This window comes from Camelus dromedarius, chromosome 9 (genome assembly GCF_036321535.1).
Source record: "Camelus dromedarius isolate mCamDro1 chromosome 9, mCamDro1.pat, whole genome shotgun sequence".
NCBI classification, from domain to species: Eukaryota; Metazoa; Chordata; class Mammalia; order Artiodactyla; family Camelidae; genus Camelus; species Camelus dromedarius.
The window spans coordinates 18,424,628-18,450,638 of record NC_087444.1 but is presented as its reverse complement, the minus strand read 5'-3'; the positions used below and the strand labels follow the sequence as shown (position 1 = coordinate 18,450,638).

Below are 26,011 nucleotides of genomic sequence, written 5' to 3'. Positions count from 1 at the left end.
TTTTTTATGTGTTTGGAATGGCATATTCCAAATTTTGACTACACTCTCCATTAGGCAGATTACGGGAAAATAAGTCCACTCTTGCACTGTTGGTGGGAATGTCAAGTGGTGTAACTTCTATGGAGGACAATTTAGCAACATCTATCAAAATTACGAATGTATATACCCTTGGATGCAACAATTTCACTTCTAGGAATTTATCCTACAAACATGCTTGCACGTACATGAAATAAAATGTACACTGGGTATTCATTATACCATTATTTATAAGGGCAGACAATTGGGAACATAAATGTCAATCATTAGGGGAACTGATTAAATAAATCATAAATCATGGTATATGCATACACTGGAATTCTACGCAGCTAAAAAAAGAATGAGGACTCTCTCAATATACTTTTACATATTTTATTAACTTTTACGTAAAAGGGTGAAAATATGACCTATATTTATATTATATATTCATAAAGATCTCTAAAAGGATACATAAGAAACTACCAACAACAATGGTTACCTGCAGGAAGAGGGTTAGAAACTAAGTAAATGGAGAATAAGAATGGGAGCATTTTTACCAGGATATTTTGAATTAGAAATAATCGATTTCTAAAAATATAAATAAAATATTTCAAAAAGAATTTATTAAATATCTATTATGAAGAAGATTACATTTCTGTTAAGTGGTAGGAAAACAGAAAGGTCATAAAGGACCATCTGCCTGCTCTTGAAGAGCACAGTTAATTTATTAGAATAGCCTATACGAGAAACAAAAAAATTATCAAAAATTATCTTTTCCCCTGATATAGCGATAGCACTATTTCTAAATACATAGTGTGATTCTTACAAAGGTGGGAAAAATAACAAGATAAAATCAAGTGGAGACTTTGCACTGAATTAAAAATGGCAAGATAGAAAAATAATTTTGATAGCCATTTTTAAAGAAACTAATCCTTTTGGCTGAAGTTTATATTTCTAGTTAATTAAATTATTTTAGATTTCACAGGGAAAAAACCTAACTTTTTCCTTTTCTTCATTTTTGTAGAGTTTGAAAATTTTGCGAAACATGAAAAAGAGTAAGTTTTTACTTTTTTTTTGGATATGTATACCACTATGTAATTTTCTCTTTTATAACCATCTGTGGAAAAAAAAAAGCAATATTATTCCTAAACAGAGCCTTGCTAGGGTCCTATGTATCAGAACAATCACCCCCAGACTTGTACTACGCTGGGTATTATGAGGAAAAAGGAGTAAGGTATGTCTGAAAAGATGGTAGAGACGAGAGGTAGTTAGATTCTTATAGGCCGTGTTAATGACCCAGTGGGAAATCACAAAAGTGTTCTAGACAAAGATTACATGTTTGTTGAAAAGATCATTCTGGCTGCTGTATGGAGAATGAATTATAGAGTGACAAGAGTTTAAGGTGTCAGCTGTGGTGCCTAATGACTACTTTTGGTGGGAAATTTTAATTGCTAAGAAATCCTTCAGTTGCAAGTGACAGAAAACCCAAATTAAGCTAACTTAAGCAGACAATTATTTGCTTAAGCAGGGGATTTATTGGCTTGTGACCAAGAGTTCAAATGATGTAATTAGGCCCTAATCTCTCATTCCATATCTTCCAACTCTGTTTCACTCTGTGTTAGCTTACTCATAGGCAGGCTTTTACCATGTGTTTTCAGGCTTATGTTGAAAAAATGAGCTCTTTCTTGGTTGTTCAAGTAACAGCCTGATGACTAATGTTGATTGGGCCTGATTATCTTGGCTTTGTTCATTTGCCTACCCCTAAGCCAATTATTGCCAATACATTCAATGCTCTGATTAAGAGGACAGTGTCATATCTAATATTTAACAACTGTTACACGTGGACCCTGACCAGTAAGGAATGAGGTAAGACCTAAACAACTGGTGTGACCATGGCAAAGTACCAAAGCCCTAGTCATGGGTCAGTTCCTTGATCTAAGGATAGAATCAACTCCACGAGAAGAATGGGAGCTGAAAATTGGAGAAGGGTGGTTTCCTAAAGGAAAATACAAGTTCTATTATAAGAAGGAATTAATGCTGGGCAGGCAGCATAAAAATGTCTATGACAAGCCAATATGCAAAAGAGTTCACTCTGAGAGATACCTATGCAAAATCTTTGACTCCAGTTGTAAAAAAACCCCAATATTTCCTTTTGGGACAGTTGTTTTCTTTCTGAAGGATGTATACAATTCTTAGCTCATATGCAGTATAGGCATGATTGCTATCTGCTGAACTTTCTCACCTTCACCTACTTCTTATTTATGTCTCTGTAGTCAGTGCCTAGCCCAATGCCTGGCACATTGAAATTCATGATTTACTCTAGTGACTAATACTCAGGTAGTTCCAGGAAAAGGTGTTTCTAGGATCTTAGTATTATGTATGTGTTTACAAACATATACGTAGTCCTCCTGCTACATTCTGAAAATGTTGATAACAAAAAAAGGTGAATAATCAATAATTTCTCCTCCACCACGTACTGTTTCTTAGAAAGTTTATACAAGCCTGAAATTATCTTTTTTTTGCTCCTGGACAGTGCTTGTGCAAAATATGGATCATGTTTTTCACTGGATTGTTTTCAAAATTGGGCGGAAACTGATACGTGAATGTACTAAGGAGCTGGGAAGAGAAATATATTTTTAAGTCTGCCTATATGTAGCCAAAATAGCAAAACAAAGAAACATAACAATGCTTTTGGGAGATTCTGGGCCTAAATAGAATCACCTATAATGGGAAAAAAAGTAGGCTGAAAATGAAGAAAGATATTCTAGGAGTAGAGGATGGTACAAGAAAAATCACAGATTTGCCATAGGTGAAATAATGTGGAGAACGAATAACTTAAAAGTGTACTGAGTGGTCAGAGTGCAAAGATGCAATTGAAAGCCAAGATCTGAATCCCAGAAAAAACTGATTCACAATAAAATGGATCCTGATCCATTTGGGTGATATATAAAGAATCTGTTTGCAAAGAAAGAAACCTTTAAAAAAAAATATATATATATATATATGTAAATGAGAAAATTATAGTATCAACCCATTTGTAAGCATCTATATTTTGTTTTAATTGATAGTGATATGTTTATGTAGGAGCATTAATTAATTTGGAGGAAATGTTTAGCCTCAATACTTATGTGGTCTCAGTGTCTCTTTATTCTTCCCCTTACATTTTTTCTTTTGATTTTAGGTATGTGTATTTCTTCCTCACCAAACAAGCCTGCAGACTCTGTTCAGTCAAAGAACTCCAGCTCCCTCCTGAATTTTGGTATGTGTGTTACTTTCCAGCAGTTTTTTTTTTTCAATTTATCTTAATTATTTATTTACAGTATAAAAGATACACTTTTAATATGATTTAAGATTGCATATATAAATCCTTATATTTATATTTTTTCCATTTACCTTTTTATTTTTGACCTAAGCTACTTCTAACAGCTTACACAGGCCTGAATTACCTAGCATATGGGGAAAATCAAGCTAGGTAACCAAATGACCATGATCATGTTGACATGTGGTAGATGAATGTATGAAGAAATTCTGAGGTGCTATAATACTCTGGTTCATATCTAATCAAAGTTACAAAAAAAAAATACAAGTGTGATGAAAAGAAGAGCAGGTGCTGCTACCTAATCTTGTATAACTCACTGCACAGTAGGAGCTGAAGCACAATTCTGACAGTTTAAAGGAACTGTTTGCCCAATCGCTCCTAAATATGTTATAAACTTTAATGATAATTTTATATTAAGCATTCTATTACTCTATATGACATAAATCCATCATACTATTTAGATAGTATCATATATACTACAATTTTTTTGTAAGTAGTATAGCAAATAATATGGGATATTATTACTAAAGTTTATTATAACCAAAAAGCAGACTTCCTGAAAAGATCTGGGGGGACTTCCAGTGGGTCCCCTCCCTGGGACCACACCCTGAGAACTGCTGCTCTATGGTATTGTCATTACCTGAATGACCAAAATTGTTGCTGCCACACTCAGACTGCAGGTGGCAAGAAGATGAGAGAAAAATGTGGATGAGGTGTGACCTTCTCTTCTGGTCTTCAGACATTGGCCTGGAAGAGGCAATATCACATTGGCTCACATTTCGTTGAAGAGAACTTACACATGTGCTATATCTAAATTGTAAAAGACACTGGGAAATGCAATAATGCTGGGCAGGCAGCTTCCCATATACTATTCTATTCCTGAAGAAAAAGCAAGGAAAGATTTGGTGGACACGTAGTAATCTCCGCCGCACCTGGATTACTGTCCCTATCTCACCGTGGCAATGTATTTAACTAGAATCTTTGGATCTTTTCATGGGTTTAAAATTTTTATTTCGCTTACATTAACTCTAAGGTTTAAAATATTATAATTAGAAAAAAGTTATTATTCTTATGAAATCATTAAAAAATTCACATAGAATATTATATAACCTATTAAAAAACCACTAAACTTTTCCTGGAATACAAATATCCCTTGCTTCCTTCTTTTCTCTCAATCAGTGATACCACTTGAGTAACTCATGGCTCATCTAAACTTTACAACAATCTGTGATCTAAAATAAGGCTAAAATATTAGAGAGCTGCCTCCATGCTGTTTCTTCTTAAAGTTGAACATTTTACCTACTTAAAAAGCAGGACAACTTTTCCATTGGTTCTCTTCTATAAAGGAGGCATTATAGGATATTTTACTCAAAAAGTATATTTGAATGAAAAAATTTTGTGGTTTATAGACATTTTTATTTTTCCTGAATTGGCCTACATGCAAAAAATGTAGTTCACTACTATTCTAAATTATTAAGAATTGATCAGTGAAAAAGATCCTCAAATTTCAGATACTTAGTACTTTCATATTACATTATGACTTCTATTCTCAGTCCACCTGGGTTACAATCAAGCTCTCTGGATGATTTTGTGACTATCGTGTGAAACTAACATGAAATAGTTTTCCTTCTATCTTCTCATTTACCACTCAGAGGAGTAAAATGTGCATGAACTAGGCAATATGCCCCCTCCCCCGATTTTTTTTTAACCACCACCAGTAATAAATTTGATTTTAGTGGGTTTCTTGTTTTTATCTTCTTTTCCTTTCCTATTACCTAATCTCCTTTTCTTCTAGTTTTGGTATAGTTTTTTGTGGTTCAGTTTTAAGCAACATTTGAGTTGTTACCACGTGCCAGGCATTGCGCTGGATACTTTAACAAATATCTCATCTGATCCTTTTCATCAGTTCTAAAAGTTATATAATACCCACAATTTTGTAAGAGGATGAAACTAATCATCTTTGAGTTTTCCGTTCTCTGTTTTCTCTTTGTATTTCAAAGTTTTGTTGCTCAATTTGAGCCCTTAAAAGTTGCTAAGTGTAAGAGTACCTTGAAAATAAACTCCATCAAAGAAAAAGAAAGTCATGTTGTTAAAGTTATAAAGAATATGTCATCAATGTGCATATATTTTGAAGGTACCCAGAAATAGGCCATCTTGGTTATGCAAAATTTCCTCGTCTTTCGTGTGTGTGTGTGTGTGTGTGTGTGTGTGTGTGTGTGTGTTGGGGGAGAATCAGTGAGGAGTGTTTAAGGGAGAAAGATAAATAAAAATACTTAGTTTTTCAGGATTGTTTATTACTTTATTTTTTCTAATCTTTTAAAAGATAATCTCTTAGTAAATTGAGGGCTTTCTGGGTCGAAGTAGAAGTATAACTGAATTTGATATGATAAATTTTCTAAAGTAATAGTGCTTATTTTTCTGAAATTTAAATTTTCCAATTTTGTTTTTTTGCTGAGTGAGTGGTGTGTAAAAAGACAAAGATAAAAGATACTTTTTTTAAAGCCAAACAATCAGATTAAAAAATAGGCAAAGGATTTGAATAGACATTTTTCCCAGAAAAGACATGTAAATGGTCAACGGGCACATGAAAAGATGTTTGACATGACTAATCATAAGGGAAATGCAAACTGAAAACACAATGAGATATCACGTCACACCTATTAGAATGGCTATTATCAAAAAGACAAGAGACAAGTGTTGGTGAGTCTATGGAGAAAGGGGAATTTTTGTGTACTGTTGATGGAAATTTAAATTGGTACAGTCACTATGGAAGTTCCTCAAAAAATTAAAGACAGAATTACCATATACCAGCAATCCCACTTCTGAATATATATCTGAAGGAAATGAAATTATCTCAGAAAAGATATTTGCAACCCATATTTGTTCCAGCATTATTTGCAATAGCCAGTTCATGGAAACAACCTAAGTGTCCACTTACAGAAAAATAGATAAAGAAAATGTGAGAGATATGTATACAGTTGACCCTTGAACACATGGGGTTAAGGGTGGCCACCCCCTGCACAGTGGAAAATTCTTGGTATCCGCAGGGGATTAGTTCCAGGGCCTCCATGGATACTAAAATCCAAGGATGCTCAAGTCCTTTATATAAAATGTTTGCATATAACCTACCTATACCTTCCCGTTTATTCTAGTATTTGCATATATCCTACCTATACCTTCCCATTTATTCTAAATCATCTCTAGATTATTTATAATACCTAACATATGTCAATGCTGTGCAAATAGTTGTTGGTGAATTGCAAATTCAAGTTTTGCTTTTTGGAACTTTCTGGAAAATTTTTTTTCAAGTATTTTTGATCCATTGTTGGTTGACTCTGCACATGTGGAATCTGTGGATGCAGAATCTATGGATAGAAAGGGCCAACTCTATGTATACACATATGTATATTAAATATTATATACATGAATGTGTATATATTTGTTATTCATTCACAAAAAAAGAAGGAAATCCTGCCTTTTGTGACATCATGGATAGACCTTGAGGGCATTATTCTAAGTGGAGTAAATTAGATAGAGAAAGACAAATACTGTATGTTCTCACTTATATGTGGAATCTAAAAAAGCTGAGCTCATAGAAATACAGAGTAGAATGATGGTTGCCATGGGCTAGGAAGTGGGGGAAATGGGGAAAGTTCAGTCAAAGAACACAAACTTCCAGCTATAAGATGAGTAAGTTTGGGAGACGTAACGTACAGCATGGTGACTATAATTAACAATACTATATTATATACTTGAAAGCTATTAAAATAGTAAATCTTAAATGTAATCACCACACAAAAAGGTAATTATGTAAGGGGATGGAGGTGTTAACTAACCTTAATATGGTAATAGTTTCACAATATATACGTGTATCAAAACATAATGTTCTACACCTTTAACTTACATATGTCATATATAAACATACATATCAGTAATATCTCAATAGATGTGGGAAAAAGGATACTATATACTGAACTACCAAAGGCTATTATAACCAGGGTTCTTCATCTAATTATTACCATTATTAAGTTTGTAAGTGTTCTATACATTTTAATGTTATTAGAATTCTATTATTATCATTTAAGCATTAATTTAATTATGAGTAATAGATTTTAATAAGTTACAATCTATTACTACTAAATCTACTACTAAACTGATCAAAGATGCTGCCTAACGTTTTGAAAAAAATCCATATATTTGCATATGTTATAATACACTCTAAAATCAAGTATTCATTTCTATATAAGAAATCTTTCTTCATTCAATTTCATTTTTGTTCCCAGGTTTTGCAAATCGTTTTTCAAAACCCAAAGGACCAAGGAACCCACCACCATCGTGGAATATTTAACACAACTTTGGAATACAGGCTGCACGTGCACCTGCAGATAAAACTACTGGAATACTGCTAGCTAAAATAAGTACTCTATATTCATAATATCAACAATTAAGATATGGTAATGCATTAATAGTTTTTAAAAGAAAAGCAATACGCAAATAAATGCCAGAAGTTTTATACTTTCATCTCATTTACATTGCTTTGGAAATCACAAATAAGAATTTGTCATTTGAGCTTACGTATAGAGAATGCTGTATGAGAGAGTTTTAGAATGGACTTATTTTTCATTTTTGGAAGCTATTTTTATTCTATTTTACTTTTCTACGTAAGTATATAAGACTTTGAAAGAGTTGTAAGATTGGATCTCAATTAAATGTGCATATTGCCAGATGTTACTATAAAAAGTGTTTTTAAAAATCTTACTTTGTGTTTGCAGTACAAAATTACTGCTTGTAACAATGACTATTCCCTGGGAGTTATGTTTGCCTAAATGGAGTACATCTTGCACATCTTTCCAAATGTTGTGGGAAATAAGAATAGTAAGAGAAGAAGTCATTTAATAAGAGAATAAAATATATATGAACGTAATAGTCTTTAAAGACAGTAATCATTCTTTTATTTGGATATACCAATTAACAAGATGTTCAGTTACATTCCTGATAAGCTATAGCCAGCTATTCAATTGCCAAATTTGGAAGAATAATCAATAAAGTAGTTGTCTTTTGGTAGCATTTTTTTTCATTTCAAAGTTCCTATATAAAAACTGTGTAGTTTATATCCAACTAACCAGAGGTACTACTAGTTAAATTTTTTTCTATATAAATATGGATCTACTTTATCTTAAGAAAGTTGACCTTGCAAATCTAACTTTATGTAACAAGTTAGTGGGTAATTATTATTACAAAGCATTTCCCTGAGTTCTCATAATGATTTAACTTAAAAAAGTCTATAACTTCCTAGAAATGGAATACTTAAATACCGTGTGTTCTTTAGTATCCTTCATTAGGAAGCCCAAGGAAGGCACATATTGGATGAAATATTTTTACCTGTTTATTGCAGTGCAATATACACAAGAGATGCTCAATAAACTTTTTGTTTTTAAACTAACTTTACTGTAGTGTTCATTGTGCCGGATATTTCTCCAGGCACTAGTGCTACCAAACCACAGTGATTTTCCCTGAGTTCTTTACTGTAATCAATTATTTCTAAGTATCTTTATCAAGGAGGTAAAATCTAAAGTGACGATCAAATTGTAAATAGATTTCCGGGCGGAAACCCTGGTGAGCAGGGACGATTTCTGGAGCGTTCTTTGATAGACATACTTCTCAAATTTATGCAACCTTATACGTGCGATTTGAAAACATTAAGAAATTTCGAAACAGTTTTCCATCTAGAATGGAGCGGTAACTGTAGGGATGTATTCAAAATAATCAATGTTTGCTACCGTCCCAGGCACTGGAGGGAATGTGGCCCGACTGCGGGGTGAGGTGGGGCGGCGCGAGGTGGGGCGGCGCCCACCAGGCTCCCAGGCAGGCAGTTCTTGCACCTGCCTTGTCGCGCCTGTAGTTGTAACCATAGCAATCAGTGCCCAGGAACAGGTTCAAAACTGTCTGATTTGCAGCTGCATTCGATTTTAAAGCAAAATCGCCCTCATCTGATAATATTAAGTTCCCCTTTCCTCTTCATCAAACCGCTTGTCCAAGGGTAAAAGGCCGGAGATTCTTTTACCTCACAAAGGTTACCAGAGGAAGAGGAAATTTATAAGTAACTATGGAGACCACCTCCTCCGTGTAAAATGAAGAAAGGGGCACACGGAGACAATAATGGGAACGCGCAGACGGACTCTGAAAAGCCTTTAACATTGTTTCGGCCGTTAAGTCGGTTGGCGGCAACTCTCCGCCCAGCGTCGGTTGCGTCGCGATCCGGAGCGTGACTCGGCGCACGCTCTCTTTCGGCTCCTCCACTCGCCGAGCCGCGACGCTGAGTGGGTGCGGGGGAACTACCGCTCCCGTGAGGCTCTGCGCGGCCCAGGGTGCTTTACAATAGAGCTCGGTTGGAGGGGCCTGCGAAGAAGGGCTGGGAAGTTCCGCTTCCGGCATGTTCAGCTCTGGACGAAGTACGGCCGAGAAGTGGAGGGTTGGGGAGAGACTCCAATGCCCAGCGGGCCGTGCGCCGGTGGCGCTTGCGCGATACGCGGACGGGGGGGCGGTCGGGCCATTTAAATGTGTGTTTGTGGGTGAAATGGCTGCGCAGGTCGGAGCGGTGCGCGTAGTACGGGCGGTGGCGGCGCAGGAGGAGCCGGACAAAGAGGGGAAGGAGAAACCCCATGCTGGGGTCTCGCCGCGGGGAGTGAAGCGGCAGCGCCGAGCCAGTAGTGGGGGGTCTCAGGAGAAGCGGGGGCGGCCAAGCCAGGACCCCCCTCTCGCTCCCCCTCACCGGCGGCGTCGCAGCCGCCAACATCCCGGGCCGCTGCCGCCAACGAATGCAGCCCCAACCGTCCCAGGCCCTGTTGAGCCTCTGCTCCTGCCGCCTCCGCCGCCACCTTCGCTGGCACCCGCCGGGCCCGCTGTCGCTGCCCCGCTCCCGGCCCCGGGCACCTCGGCCCTCTTCACCTTCTCGCCTCTGACGGTGAGCGCGGCCGGGCCCAAGCATAAGGGCCACAAGGAGCGGCACAAGCACCATCACCACCGCGGCTCTGATGGTGACCCCAGCTCCTGCGTTCCGGGAGAGCTCAAGCACAAGGACAAGCAGGAAAACGGCGAGAGGACCGGCGGAGTGCCTCTCATCAAGGCCCCCAAGAGAGGTGAGAGCAGGCGAACTGCCCCGAGCTTGGGCTCTCTCTGTTGCGATATCCCGCCCCTTTGGCCCTGAAAGAGGCCAGCCCTCTGCTTACCTCCTGCTGCTGTACTCCCCTAAGCCCACTGGGGTGGACCCTGGATTTCAAACCGTTGACACAGTCTGACCTACTTGAGGCTTCTTGCTTCGAGGCCGAGCTGTCAGTTACTTCCCCCCTGGCCAGTCCCCCTCCCCGAGCCTTTACCAACGTTTGTTTTCAAATTCGCCAGGGTTTCCGCGCCGCGCGGTCCTTAGAGTGGAATTAGTAGGTGGGGTATTAAAAACTACCTGTCCAAAGTAAAGGCTTGTCGCTCAGAATCCTTTTTCCTGTTTTCCTTGATGGAAAGCTTTACTATTGACTCTCCTCTGCTTCAGAACATTCACGAGTATGGTTTGGGACTTTAATGAGTTTGAATTTTTCCAGAGATTTGCTCGACTCAGTGGTTGCCTTGGCTCCTGTAAAGTGATAAACGCAGTTTATCTTGGTTCTTTTTTATGTGGAGGTAAAAATCATTTTTAATTTTCATATGAAATCTTAGTGCTCTGAAAAGGGGTGGGGAAGGTTTTCCCTTTCCTTTGATCCTAGAAAATAGAACCAACCCAGCCTCTGAAAAGTGGAAGCGTCCAGTAGTAGAGAGTACAGGCAAGAATTCCAGTTGTCTGGCACAATAAATGAGAATTTATTTAATTCCAATAACCCTCACTAAAGTAAAAAATATTTAGCCCAGGAAATGTAGGACTAAATGTGGGTTCGAGAGAAATTAGGTTGACCAAAATTAATGTTTTCTTGTTCCCAAGTACCTGCAGCATTTATTTACATTCTCTTTAGAAGAAAGGAGGGGAAGATACGAATTTTAATTATGTCATATGTTTGTATATGATTTTATGTAATTTGTTAGTTGTATCTACTTAAGATTTAGAAGTACTTTTGTGTTTCTTAATACTGGGGCGCTTAAGTTACTGCACGTTAATGAAATTTTGTCTTTCAATCCAAAGTTCGGTGAGTCTTGGATTTCTTTGACATATTTGGTCTTAACCTAGGGCCAGTTAATTTCTTTGTTTGTTTTGTTGTGCTACTTCCAGATAGTGCAATCTGTTGCAAATAATTGCTCAGTAACTTTTTATTGAATTGAATTAAATCTTCTTTGGTGATACCCACATCTTATCCTCAGGAGTAGAACTTATGCCAGCCTGACAGGAGTGCCAGTTTTCGCCACCAGTGTGCAATGATCTTGCTCTCTCTTATTTTTATCTTTGTTTTTCTCACTTTCTCATTTCATTTGTGTACATGTTTTTGTGTATTTTAACTGTGCAGAGCTGAGGGAATCTAGAGATCATCCAAGTCAAATTTGTATTGTAGAAGAGAGGAAACCAGGGCTAAGGTAGTGAAGACACTCGTCTAATCTAGTCACAGTTAATTAGTAACAGTGCCAAAAAAATGAATCATTGGCCTAATGGGGGGAAGTACCCGGATCTCCTGAATCCCAGTTCAAGATTCATTCCCCAGCTGCATGATGTTGCTTTCTCCTTTTGCTATTCATTTTTTCCACTTCTTTGCTTACCCTTTCCCTGTTCCTTGGCATCAGAGTGGCAGTGGCCACCCCCATTAAAAATTTCTGACTTGGCCCCCTTTTATGGGGGGATAGTGGCAAATAGATGATAATAATTGACAGTGTACTTCTCTGAAAATTGCAGAGGCCCATGTCTTTAAAAAACAAACAGAAACATAAAACTAAAAGTTAAAAAAAAAAAAGGATATTGCAACGTAGTGTTAAGTAACAAGGTCTGAAGGGTTTTCTGTCTTGTTGATTCTTTTGGCAGAAATTCATCTAGTGACTTAAACATATGTATTTATAATAATCATAGATTAACTTTTTCTTGTGCATTATTCATAGAGCTATTATAACAGTTCAATTTAATGAAGTTTTGCTCTGATGGGTGTTATTTGGGTCACACGTACACAAAATAAGAGGTGGTCCAAATCTGTAAAAAAACTTGAATTCTGTTGTGCCATGTTACATTACAAAATCAGCTTTTATATTCAAAATAAGTATTTTTATTTCCTTTAAAAACAACAAAAAAAACCCCAAAACCAAATAGAAACAAACCTTTAACCCAGGTGCTGCCTGACAGAATTTTCTCTGATGATGGAAATATTTTCTATAAATGTGTTGTCCAGTACGGTAGCCATTAGTCATATGTGGCCCTTGAAACAAATATTTTCAAGACTTGAAATGTGGCTAGTGTGACTGAGGAACTGAATTTTTAATTTTACTTAATTCTAATTAATTCATAATTAGATAGTTCCTTTTGGCTACCACATTGGACAGTACAGCTCCAAGCATTTGTAGTTTGCCAGTATGTGAAGATGGAAAGTGGGTGAAGATTAGGTCATTTAAACGTTTTAACTTTTAAAGAAATTGAGATATAATTGACACATAACTTTGTATCAGTTTTTAAGTGTACAAAATGGTTCAATATTTGCACACATTGTGAAATGATCCCAACAATAAGTCTAGATTAAACATTTTGACTTTTGAATGAGAGATTGTTAGATTATATATTCTGGGGGGAAAGGTTCCCTGACCAAATACATTGGGGAAAAAATGTATACAGTAGCCTTCTAGATACATGGCATACATTGGCATTTTAAAAGTTCTGAGAACCTTACAGAAAGTAAACTGGTTTAACCTTGTTTAATACAGGCTTTTGCATACACTTCAATAGATACCTTTTGTTTTTCCACTCAGTCTCTTTATACTTGTTACAGTGGTATGCTGGAGGCGTGCCTCTGGAATTTAAAAAAATCGTGGCTCTACCGATTATGGCATGACCATGGGCAAATTACTTTAATCTCTCTCAGTTTTAGTTTTTCTGTCTGTAAAATGGGGTTGTGATGTTTCTTTTGTCAGATTGTCATGTGGATTAAATGAGGCAATATGTGGAAAGCATGTAAAACAATGTCTAGTTGTTATTAAGCACTACTTTTTTAATTTAAAAAAATTTCTTATTAGGCACTGTTAAAACTGCTTTTTGTTACTTTATCATGCTTGGGCCTTGAAACAACTCTAAGATTAATAAGGAGAATGGTTGGATCCTTGTTATTTACAGAACTATGTCTTCCCTCCTCTTTTCCTTAGATTTTCAGAAACTATTTTGACTTTTTATTTTGAGATAATTATATATTCACAGGAAATTGCAAATAGTGCAGGGAGGTCTTTACCCTTTACTAGTTTCCTCCAAAGGTTACATCTTACATAACTGTTGTATAATGTCAACACCAGAAAACTGATATTGGTGCAATGGTGTGTGTATAGTTTTGTGCCATTTTAACACCTGTAGATTAGTTTAACCACTGTTGCAATCAAGAAACACAACTGTTCTGTCACCACAAAGATTCCCCCTTGTGCTATCCCTTTGTAATCTTAGAACTTCCTTTGTTTCCCCACCTTCCGCAACCCTTGGAAACCACTAATTTGTTCTCCAGCTCTATAATTTTGTCATTTTGAGAATGTTACATAAATGGAATAATATGGTATGTGAACTTTTGAGATTTTTTTCCACTCAGCACGTCCTTGAGATCTGTTCAAGTTGTGTATATCAATAGCTCACTCTTTTTCATTGCTGAGTAGTGTTCTGTGGTATAGATATACCATAGTTTAACTGGTCATCTGTTGAAGGACATTTTGGTTGTTTCCAAATTGGCCATTATGAATAAAGCTTTTGTGAACATTCATGTTCAGGTTTTTGTATGAACATAAGTTTTCATTTCTCTGGGAATGCAATTGCTGGGTCATATGTTAAGTGTATGTTTAGGGGTTTTTTGGGTTTTTTTTTTTATTTTTATTTTTTTTTTATGGAAGGTATTGCCAAACTATTTTCTGGAATATCTGTACCATTTTACATTCCCACCAGCAATGTATGAGAGATCCACTTCCTCCATATCCTTGCCAGTATCTGGTATTGTTACTATTTTTATTTTATCTGTTTTAATAGATATGTAATGATACCTAATCATGGACCTAAGTTTCATTTCCCAGTGGCTAGTGATATTTAACCTCTTTTTATGCCATTATTTGCTGTCCATATAGTCTCATCAGTAAAATGTCTCTTTATGTCTTTTGCCCATTTTTTAATTGAATTGTTTTTTTACTATTGAGTTTTGAGAATTCTTTATATATTACAGATATGTATATGCTTTATCAGAATAATGGTTTGCAAATATTTTCTCCCACTCTATTGTTTGTCTTTCCATCCTCTTAAAGGATAAAGTCCAATTTATTGATTGCTTTTATGGATTGTGCTTTTGGTGTCATGTCTAAGGTCCCATGACCTAAGTCCCAAAGATTTTCTGTTGTTTTCACAAAAGTTTTATAATTTTAACTTTAATGTTTGAATCTCTGATCCACTTGAGTTAATTTTGTATAATGTGTGAGGTTTAGGTCAAGATTCTTTCTTTTTTTTTTTTTTTTTTTTTTCCTATGATACCCAATTGCTTCAGCATTTTTTGTTGAAAAGACTGTTTTTCCTCTATTGAATTGCTTTTGTACCTTTGTCTGAAATCAGTTTCATTGCCTATTTTCATATGACCTGTGAGCTAAGAATGGTTTTTACATTTTAAATGGTTGGGAAAACCCCATGACACTTGAACATCATTTGAAATTCAAGTTCAGTATCCAGAAATAAAGTTTTATTGGGACACCACTTTATTCATTGAAATATATTGTCTGTGGGAGTTTTCACACTACAGCAGTAGAGTGAGTAGTTGAGACAGACCATATGGCCTGCAAAGCTTACTGTCTGGCTCTTTATAGAAAAAGTTTGTTGACCTCTGAGATAGATCATTCAGTTAAGAAACATGTTACTGCACAGAGCCCAACAGTACACAATCCAAATTCTTGTATAGGCTAATTATGAATTTCAGATTCCAGACACTTGGAGTTGCTCATAAATAGTTGAAAAAAAATTTAATCTGTAAATGCAAAGGTAAACTTGCTTCATATATAAAATGGAAGGTAAGTTATTTTCAAAGAGGTGAAGTGTCACACTTCAAATTTTCCAGTTAGTACGTGATAGAACTGAATCTAGAACCCAGTTTTTTTGCCTTGTCTAGTTGGCTTTTCACTTTCCACTAAGCACATATACATTGTTAATAAAGAGATTTAAAATATTTTTTGTTTCTTGTAAACAATAGGCTTGAGTCTTAATTAAATGATAGTTACCTATGTCTTTTGAAATCTTAATTTTTTTCTGTTCTTCTTGCTCATAATAAAGCCTAGAGGAAACAAACTTCCTTAAAAGAAAAAACCCATCAAAATAAATTATGCTTCTTTTTAGTTATTTTTGGCTAATAAATGTACAATTTTAATAGTATTTTAATAATTTTTTAAAAGGAAAGGAGGAGTTGATCCCTGTAGCTCTCTTCTTCAGTGTCGTTAAATAATAGGATTGCTCTTGTGTATTCTTGTGAGTCAACCTTCCCTTCTCACTTTTTTTCGTTTTTGACCAGGGAAAACTGCTATTACAGGGAAACTCCCCAAGTCACACAAACTAATTGAAATTTTCTGTGATGTCAAAAAACTATTAGCAGGAATTTTAATCCAGAAACAGCTGATTGTTTTTGGTGATAGGCATGGGGAATTACTTGGGGGTTATGTAGAGAACTGGAATAAACAGATAACCTCATTTATCAGATCAGCACATTCAGGGACTGATGTTTTTCTTTATCCACTTAGAGGGAAGCAAAAAAGCCTTTAAGGACTTTTTTTGCAGAATCTAAATAATATTCTGTGATTATGCAGAATTATCATGTAATTGGCACTCAATAACATATTTGTTGAATGTAGTGATGCTTCCTTTATTGGAGGTTTCTCCAAGCCACTTCAAGTCTTTTGTTGTAACTGGACGATTTTAGTTGATCATCTAAGAGCAGTGCTGCAGAGGAGAAGATAGAGAAGGCAGAAAGGAAGAGAATATAGTGTAGTGTATTGGAACAGTTTTGGAGTCAGACAGGTGAGAGTTTGAATCTAGATTGTCATCTACTACCTTTGTGACCTAATATAAGTAACATCTTATTTCAAGCTTGTTTTCTTCTCCATAAAAAGGATTTATAAGTGTACTTTACTGGTTTGTTTGAAAATTAAAGTGAGATAACATAGGTGATCCCTAGCAGACACTTGGTGAATAGTAGTTTTCTCTTTCAGATATTTTTTTCTCCCCATTTTAGGTGATTTTCTTGTGGTACACCACATTGTACTCTAAGTTGATCATCTCTAGCTCTAGTTTTGATATACCAGAGTTATTGACAGTTATTTCAAGGAAGGTTATCAAATATCATTATGAAAATGAAAAAGATGGTAAGGGAGGACTTACTGTGTGTCAATGAGGGCCTTATATTCATTGTCTCATTTAATTCTTACAATAATTCTGTGAAATAGATACTAGTATTAGTAACATTGTAGATGATAAAATTGAAGTTTAGGGAGATTTATGAGCTTGCCCAGAGGCCTTAGTAAGCAGTGGAGCTGGAACATTAACCTAGGTCTAACTGTAAAACACTTGCTCTTAAATAGCATATCTACTGTCTCTACAATTCAGCTATTTTGGAGTAATAATAGTAGTTAACATGTATAATTTGTCATGTTCTGGGACTATTCTAAGTACTTTATAAGCTTTGTTTCATTTGCTCTGCAAACTGATTTTATGAGGAAATACTGTTACTTTCCCCCATTTTACCAATAAGAAACAAGATACAAAGAAGTTAACTTGCAAAAGTTAGTACTGCTAGGAAGTGATAGGACAGTGCAGCCAGTCACTTTTAAACACCATAATTTGAGGGGTGGCAGGTAAAGTAAGGCAGTGTTTTAAGCATACAGTGATGTACTAAAATGATGGCCTTCAAAATCTGCAGCTTTTTATTTTTCCTTTTTAGTCAGGCTTTTCTGTGGAGCTGGAAGAACTTTATTTTCAGAAAAGAATTTATTTTCAGAAAGAATTTATTTTCAGAAAATAGAACTTTAGCTAAACTTTTTTCTTTATTATGATTAATGAAATATTTTAAAAAAATCATAATTTTGCTTTTGCTTATCCACCATGATTTTTTGGAATTGAGGATACTATGTATTTTTAAGTTCTAAGCTATAATTCAGTCATAAAAATGGTGTTATGAATTTAAGTTTTGTAATGTGGAAAGGTAATTTTTTTGCATTAATGAAAGCTTTCAATAGTGTTGTTAAATTAATGGTACTATTTAATGGTTGATAATATTAATGATATAAGCACGTAGAGGATTTTATTGATAATGTCATGTATTAATCTATAGTTATAATGGCCTTTTTTAAGACAGCCAGCAGTTTGTCTCTAAGATGTTTGTGTCTTCTTCTGTAGAATGACATACTCCCTTTTATATTTAATTTCACAGTTTGATATGTGAAAGCTTTCCTTAATCATAGATACAATGAATCTTGGCTCTTTTTCTGTAAAAGAACTGTTGTCACTTAATATTAACTTTTGTACTATAGGGAAATACTCAAAATACTACTTCCTGAATATGTTCTCTGGAAAGCTAAAATCGCTCAACTAGAAGTGGAAAGATTGTGAAGACATTGATTTTTTTTTTTAAATTGATATATAATTGACCTATAACATTGTGTAAGTTTAAGGGATACAATACATTGATTTGATACATTTATTGCAAAGACATTGACTTTTAATTGACATTTTTAATTCAAGGCAAGACAACCTTGGTATCATCCTCTTGAAGCAATAATGAGTTACTGTAATAATCTTTAACAACTTTGTATATGTATACCGTTCTCAGTTAGTTGCTTCCACAATAGTTCAGAAATAAATTGTGATTATTCATGGAAATTCACTGGCTAATATGATACAGTCTCAAATTTCTCTGTAAATAAAGTCGAGCTTTCTTTGTCTCAGCCTTAGTTAAGAATCAAAATTCAGGAAATAGGATTAGTGAGGAGACTGAAATCTATTCTGTTTTAAACTTTTATGCTGAAATACGAGATTACAATCAATTTAAGGTCCTTTTCGTTTCCTTGTACAGTGGGTTTTTTTTTTGAGTTGGGCTATGTTGCACTAATTGAATGGTTCTCATATAAATGAGTTTTGGAATAAAACCCACAGAGACTTGGCCATGATAGAAATACCATTGGTAAGCGGATAGTAATATAGAAAACGTGCTACAATCAAGGCAGCTCCTTCTTGGTGTTAATTTCAGTGGCAGATCTAGGTCACAATTCATCTTCTGCATACCAAATACCTTCTCTGAAGCTTAAATTAACAGAGTCTATTCAGAGGAATTTTTTCTTTTTTTTTACCTGCAAAATTGCCAAAACGTTCAGCAGAGGGTAATTAGATGACTGTTTTAAAATTGGTCTAACCTTTATATTTAATGGCATTAACATTTAGTTGGTTGGGAGAATTGCCCAAATTACCAATTTGATATCTGGAAAGAGTATTTAGATGAATTTTATTTGGTAAGAAATATAAATGACTTTCACTAAGTATTTTAAGGAATTCTCAAAGCTTTAGTTATATATAAAGTAAAAGATTGCTTTTTCTGCCACTTTAAACAATCTAATTATATTATATTTTGGTGTATGATCTCAGTTTAATCATACTTGATGCCTGCAAATGAAGGGTTTTCTTTTTGTTGTTTAAAAGCAAATATTAAACAGAATGAAAATCATTTGGTATCTGTACACTTCAAAGTCTTTGACTTGTACTTTTAAATACTTTCTTTAGAAGGTTTTGTAACGATTGTGATTATCCGGTGATTTGGAATGATTTTGTATAGAGTACTGCAATTGTCATATATTTACATATTATACCAAGTAAATTCTTTACTGTAGAATTTATTGAACTTATTATCTTCAGATGTGATAGAATTAATTAGAATATCTGTCTTAATACTGAATTACTTGAATCATATCAGAAACACTATTTTTGAGTAGACAAATTCTATACAGTAAATACCACACCAAGCTGGAAGGTTGGTCAGGACTATACCTGATATTTAATCCTAAAGATTTCTTGCCAAGACTATTTTCCAACTAGTAAAGATGCTATTCTATTTTGGGTTTATCAACCCATGATAATCCTTTAAAAATTAAAAAATATTTTTTAAATTATAAAAGTAATATATGTTTCTTGCAGAAATTAGAAAATACAGGTACGCAAAAAAGAGGAAACCTAGACATTTATAATCCTACCAGCCTAGATAGCCTACATTAATACCTTGGTGTGTATTTCTCCAGATATTTTTCTGTGATGTATATATAAAAAATACATATAGATCAGTCATACTTTTTTCTCTTTAGGTTCTTTGCTTTCCTCTAGAATATTTTCCCTAGAAAATATGCCTGGCCTGTTTATTATTTAGGACTCAGCCTAAATGTCACCTCCCAAAGAGAACTTCCCCAGCATTTAGAGTAGCGTACTGATAACTTTCTCTTTCTAGTCCAGTGAGATTGTAAGGTCCAAGAGAATAGGGATCATGTCTGTCTCTGTCAACACTGTATTTCTAGTGCTCAGAAGTGTCCCTGGGATGTAGTAGATACTTAATAAATGTTTGAATGAATGAATATTTAATATTATCAAAATGGAATCAGATTATACACGTGTTAGATGCTTTGGAAAGAAAGGTAAGATACATATCTCTGAACTTAGATTGCTTGTAGTCTAGAGGAAAGGTGGAAAATTAAATGTGTAATAACACAGAATGTGGTAAGTTCTGTAATAGGGGAAGTATAGTGTTAAGGAGGCACATAGGAGGAGTAGCTGTCCAATTGGGTTGGGAAGAGTTGTTAGAGAAGGCTTTCTGGAAGCGTGACAATATAAGCATTTTTGTAACCTTGTAATTTGTCAGTTCTTTTCATCTATAATATAATTTATAATGGCTGGGTAGGATTTTATCAGAATGTAAGTACCAGAGTTTAATCAAATCCTGATGTTAGACATTTAGAGGATTCCATAAATAACACTGTCATGGATGTCTTTATCCTTTCTTAGTTATTTTCTTGCATAGTTTTTACTTGGGGGTGGAATTTATGGGTCTAAGAATTAAAAATATTTTCAAGGCTTTGGTGCATATATCCATTTTCGGGGGAACCAGATTGTCCTCCATGAAGGTTGTACCCAGTTTATATTTCTAATGATAGTATATAAGAATGCCTCACCCCCAAAAATCTTGCCAGTTAGGTAGGCAGAATGGTGTCTTATTTTGTCTTTGTTTGCTTTGTCTAAATGAATCACAGTAATTTGTAGACAAATAGGATAATATGATGAACTTCAATTTAGATTTTACAGTGGTTTTTGAATATCTATTCCATACAGTATGGCATATGTGAAATGATCTGGATATTACCTTTAGTTTAGATTGCAAGTCATATTAAGTTATATGCTTACCTTTGCATTACCTACTTTTTATCATAATATTCAACTGAGAATATTTTTGTGTTTTAAGATCTTTATCTCATTCATTTTACAAACATATAAATTATAATGACAAATTCAGAGAAGCTGAGAATAAGCTATTTAGTTTGAGATCAAGTACCTTAAGAAGCTTGTATGTTGACACTAGGCCTAGCAACTAACTTCTTTTTAATTATTGTGGCCAGAAACACCAGATGAAAATGGTAAAACCCAGAGAGCTGATGATTTTGTCTTGAAGAAAATAAAGAAGAAAAAGAAAAAGAAACACCGAGAAGATATGCGAGGACGACGCCTTAAAATGTACAATAAGGAAGTACAAACCGTCTGTGCTGGCCTGACCCGCATCAGTAAGGAAATCCTCACCCAAGGACAAATAAATAGCACTTCAGGTGTTAATAAGGAGTCCTTCAGGTATCTGAAAGATGAACAGCTGTGTCGATTAAATTTGGGCATGCAAGAATACCGGGTACCCCAGGGAGTACAAACACCTTTTATGACTCACCAGGAGCATTCTATTCGTAGAAATTTCTTAAAAACAGGTACTAAATTTAGCAGCTTCATTCATGAGGAACACCAGTCCAATGGTGGTGCTCTTGTCCTTCATGCTTACATGGATGAACTCTCATTTTTGTCTCCAATGGAGATGGAGAGATTTTCTGAGGAGTTTCTTGCTTTGACATTCAGTGAAAATGAGAAAAATGCTGCTTACTATGCTTTAGCAATAGTGCATGGAGCGGCCGCTTATCTCCCAGACTTCTTGGACTACTTTGCTTTTAATTTCCCGAACACTCCAGTGAAAATGGAAATTCTGGGCAAGAAAGATATTGAAACAACCACCATTTCAAATTTTCACACTCAGGTAAGGTAAAATCATTGTTAAATTATTTAGTAAATACAGGTTACAGTATCTCAAAAGTATTAACCTCGTTCTGTTGCTTAACACATAACAGTACACCTTTGATAAAAATTCATGGTGGTGAAGGTGGTTCATATTGTTTGTTTATACCTCTAATTGAAAAATTCTAATTGCTGAAGTTCTTTGGGATGTGAATTGTTACTTGCTTGGTCTAAGAAATGTGTTAAATGTCTTTACAAGTCTTTGGAAAACCAGCTTGGAAACCGATAGAGTTTTTCACAAATCGGGTAATGTTAGTATGGAGGATGTGATTTAGATCTGGTAGCATCAAGGCAACTTTAGTTAAAACTTACCTTTTATGTCATAATAAAACATACGAGGACATTGGCCTGTTTATTTGTCAGGTTTTTGCTGTTTCTGTTTCTCTTTCAGTAACTTGTTGGCAGTCTATCCCAGAAACATACCCCATTTATGTGACTTGGAAGTGTCACTAGGAAGACGGCCGTAGACTCTGCTCCTTCTGCCTATGCACTGTTGTAGGTGAAGGCATTTTCTGAAGCTTTGCTTGGGCAGCTAGGCTTAAGTCAGCAGGGAAACCTCTCCTTCCTTTTTAACCAGTTTTTTCAATGAAGTTATTTTAGGGCATAAAAAGTTGATAATGTATCCTATTTTTTTTCTTGCTTGCTTTTCTCATAAGGATTATGAATACATGAATGGTCAGCTGTAAATTTGTATTATAGATATAAATTCTGCACAGGTTTAGTGAGAATATTTAACTTTTTAGAGATTTATGATTATATAACCTCTTTTTTTTTTGGATTATCTAATAATTTGCTGCCATTCTTTTCCTTAAGATTTTTTTTTAGGTAAATAGACTGTTACATAATAAGACTCTCAGCTGCCTGTATTATAGTGGTTTCAAGCCACTTAGGTTTATATGAAACCTTCTTTAACTTGAATCTTTTTAGTGATCCTTACCATCCTTGCCTCCAATGAGGGGAGCATCCAGTTTAGATTTATAAGCTTCAGAATTTCTCTAATTGAAGTTCTCTCTGCAGTAGAGAGAGCAGGAGCAGCCAATCTGGAGAGGTCGCAAGATGGGGCTGCCCAAGACGTTGGAACACCATGTGCAATAAAGGGCTTCGTCTTGGATTTTGGCCTTGTTACCACAATCAGGTACCGAAGTGCTGACTTTTGTAGTAGATTTTGTTTTTCCTTTTTCTTTTTTTTTTAAAAGAGGAGTTTTGCCCTTTGAAGGTTAAGGAATCCTATTTTTATAAATATTGCAAAAGGGACTGAAAACAGTTCTTTTAATTTAGTCCATAATCATCCTAAGTCCCTCTTTAACAAAGAAAGATATTGCTGAGAGCAGAATTAATGTGCTCTGTCACTTTTTTAGTTTAGGAAAATGCAGCAAATTTTCTCTTCTAATAGATAGAACAGCAAGCATATCTGAGAAATAAGCCATAAATTTGGGTGAAAAAAGTCTTGGTTTTGTAATGATGACTTTTTAACTTTCGTATTAGTCTCTAGTGGATCAAGCTTATATATCAATAGACAGTACCCAGACTGAATAGTTAATAGAAGGAAATGTCTCTAAATATTCCCTGCTGATTTTTGTCCTCCAATTAATTTTTTAAATGGAGCTGAAATTTAAATGACTGTACCAACAACTTACCTTGAGATTTACTTGGAGATTTATGAAATAACGAGTTTATAAGAATGCATCAAATTATTACTAACTTGGAAATCATTAATCACTTCAACCACATAAGAATATTGAGGACTATTCAGTAAGTCTTGTGCTCTGGTGATCCTGGAACTTAATTTTATTTATGAGTTTTCAGTCATTTCAGTCATTCAGACATACGGGGTGGGCAAGGGAGGTTGAAGTAGCCAACGAAACTATAAATTTGCAACTGTAAAACTGACACATGATGGGATGGAAGCTAACACAGTAGTTCAGATTTGTTTGGCACTTCATAGTTTATAGAAATGCTTTCACATTCATATCTTAATATTTGAAATAATCTGTGGGGTAGGTAAGCAGTTTTATCTGTTTTCCATCGAAGAAACTGAGGTTTGGAGATGTTCATTGTTATGCAAGGTCATGTAGCTAGTAAGTGGAAGTAGTCACTGTGCACACTTACGTCACTTGAATAATAGGTGCATCATTTTACTATACTCCTTCCTTCCTTTTACATTTGGAGGAGGGACTAGTGCTTTTATTTGTCTAAACGTTTTAGTCAGTGAAATTAAAATATCTCAGTTTAACACAGTATTCAGAATGCCTTTCTAATAGTTTTTACAGATACCTTTAGATTGTTGGGAATTAAATGAATACCCTAGGTGTTTTGGACTTCAGTGTTTTGTGAAGTCATATGAAGTTCTGTGCAGCCTATAAATGAAGTGAAGTAAATTTTTTATTACCTTAGAGATACAGCTAATGGAAGTTATTTATAGTTTAAATAGGTAGCCATGATAATTATTCATGACTGACTGACTTCCTTCCTTCCTTCCTTCCTTTCTTTCATTCTTTCTTAATGGAGGTACTGGGGATCAAACCCAGGACCTCATGCATGCTAAGCGCGTGCTCTACCACTGAGCTGTACATTCCCTGTTTCATGACTATATTTCAAGATAGTTTATTCAGCAAACATTTATTGAGAACGTACCATGTACTGCACATTCTGTTCTGAAAAGGATTAATTGATGAGCTCAATTTAGTGGAAGAGATGAATAAACCAGCAATTGTAATACAGTTTGATAAGTACTAGAATGGAGGTATGCATAGGGAAAACCTTATAATGGAGCATAGTTTGTGGTGTTCCCTAACTGAGATGTGAAGTGATTAGAAAAGGCATTTTAAAGCGTGTGATGCTTGAGTAGAGTCTTGAAAGAAGATTGGTACTTAGCCTAATACTAACACTTTAAGCAAAGGGAAAAATAGCCTATGCAAACACATGGAGACATTAAAGAATGTGGAACTTTTCAGAAGCTGCAGATTCTTGACATGGCAAGAGTACATGCTGACTGTTAAGGGGTGGTGGGAGTTATCACCAGAGGGGTAGACAAAATCAAAGTTGTGAGGACCTTTGTATGATGTGATTAAAACAAAAGTTAGTACTTTTTCCCAAAGGTAATGAATGGGGAATCACTGGTGAATTTTAATAGGGGAGTGCTATCAAGTTATGTTCACAAAGATTACACAGTAGTGTGAAGGGTGGAATTGAGGAAAGTGAAATTGGAAGCAAGACTGGTTAACTATGATAACCAGATCAGAAATGATCCATGTCTAAACTGATATTGACACTAGAAAGGAAGGAATGAAATTTGAGAAATAATTAGAAGTTGGGATTAATTGCACTTGGTGAGTGAGAAGGATAGAGTCTTAAAATGTGGTTTGGACAAATGGATGGATGGCTGTGCTGATCACAGAGTTGATACAGGGTTCAAAAAGTTGGTTTCTAAGGGTGTAAGGTGTTGATGAATTGTTTAAGATGTTTTATGTTGAGATACTTGTGAAGATGAACAGAAATGTCTGTTAGGTAGTGAAATATGTGGATCTAAGATTGGGAGACATGTCTAGGCCTGAGATGCAGAAGTTGGACCATTAGCATATGGGTGATCCAGGCACAGCATTAGAAGTGGAAGAAATGAAGCTAAGGATGGAATTCTGTGATGCACCTGTATGTATGAGGAACATGGAAAGAGAACAAAAAGAAAGAGAAGTAGAAGGAAGATGATAATACAGGTTTTTTCGGTTTTAAGAATGATGGAGTGGGGGGAAGGTAATAGTTCAGTGATAGAGCGCATGCTTAGCATGCACAAGATCCTGGGTAGAATCCCTAGTACCTCCATTAAAAAAAAAAGAATGATGGAGTGATTAAATATCACATCCGTATGTGAGGTCAAGTTTGATGAGGACAGAAAAGTGTTAGGTTGCTCAATTAAGAATTTAATTGAAAATATTATCAAGACCAGTGCTTTGCAAACCATCACTATCTAAATATTTTAAATTATGCTTTTTTTTTTTTTTAAGAGGCTTGCTATTTGTACTGTGAATAAGTTTGGATCACTAGGGAGCTTGCTGGAAATGCAGTCTCAGACCCCCTACCCAGATCTTCTGAATCAAAATCTGTATTTTAATAAGATCCTCAGGTGATTCATAAGCACGCTAAGTTTTGAGAAGTGCTAC

The 26,011-nt window shown here is 35.4% G+C and overlaps 2 protein-coding genes across 4 annotated transcripts in view; both read left to right on the top strand.

Moving 5' to 3' along the window:
• The window catches only part of PTPN22 (protein tyrosine phosphatase non-receptor type 22), a 42,702-nt gene extending 33,925 nt beyond the window's left edge, over positions 1 to 8,777 (top strand). For both annotated transcript variants that reach the window (XM_031457847.2, XM_010976199.3), the window contains exons 19-21: positions 1,040 to 1,070; positions 3,197 to 3,274; positions 7,618 to 8,777. In XM_031457847.2, the coding sequence (XP_031313707.2) occupies positions 1,040 to 1,070; positions 3,197 to 3,274; positions 7,618 to 7,682 (174 nt within the window). In that variant the 3' untranslated portion in view covers positions 7,683 to 8,777. The remainder of the gene's footprint in view (positions 1 to 1,039; positions 1,071 to 3,196; positions 3,275 to 7,617) is intronic.
• A 529-nt stretch (positions 8,778 to 9,306) lies between these two features.
• Positions 9,307 to 26,011, top strand: part of RSBN1 (round spermatid basic protein 1) — a 40,940-nt gene continuing 24,235 nt past the window's right edge. For both annotated transcript variants that reach the window (XM_064488857.1, XM_010976208.3), the window contains exons 1-2: positions 9,307 to 10,473; positions 21,143 to 21,816. In XM_064488857.1, the coding sequence (XP_064344927.1) occupies positions 9,768 to 10,473; positions 21,143 to 21,816 (1,380 nt within the window). In that variant the 5' untranslated portion in view covers positions 9,307 to 9,767. The remainder of the gene's footprint in view (positions 10,474 to 21,142; positions 21,817 to 26,011) is intronic.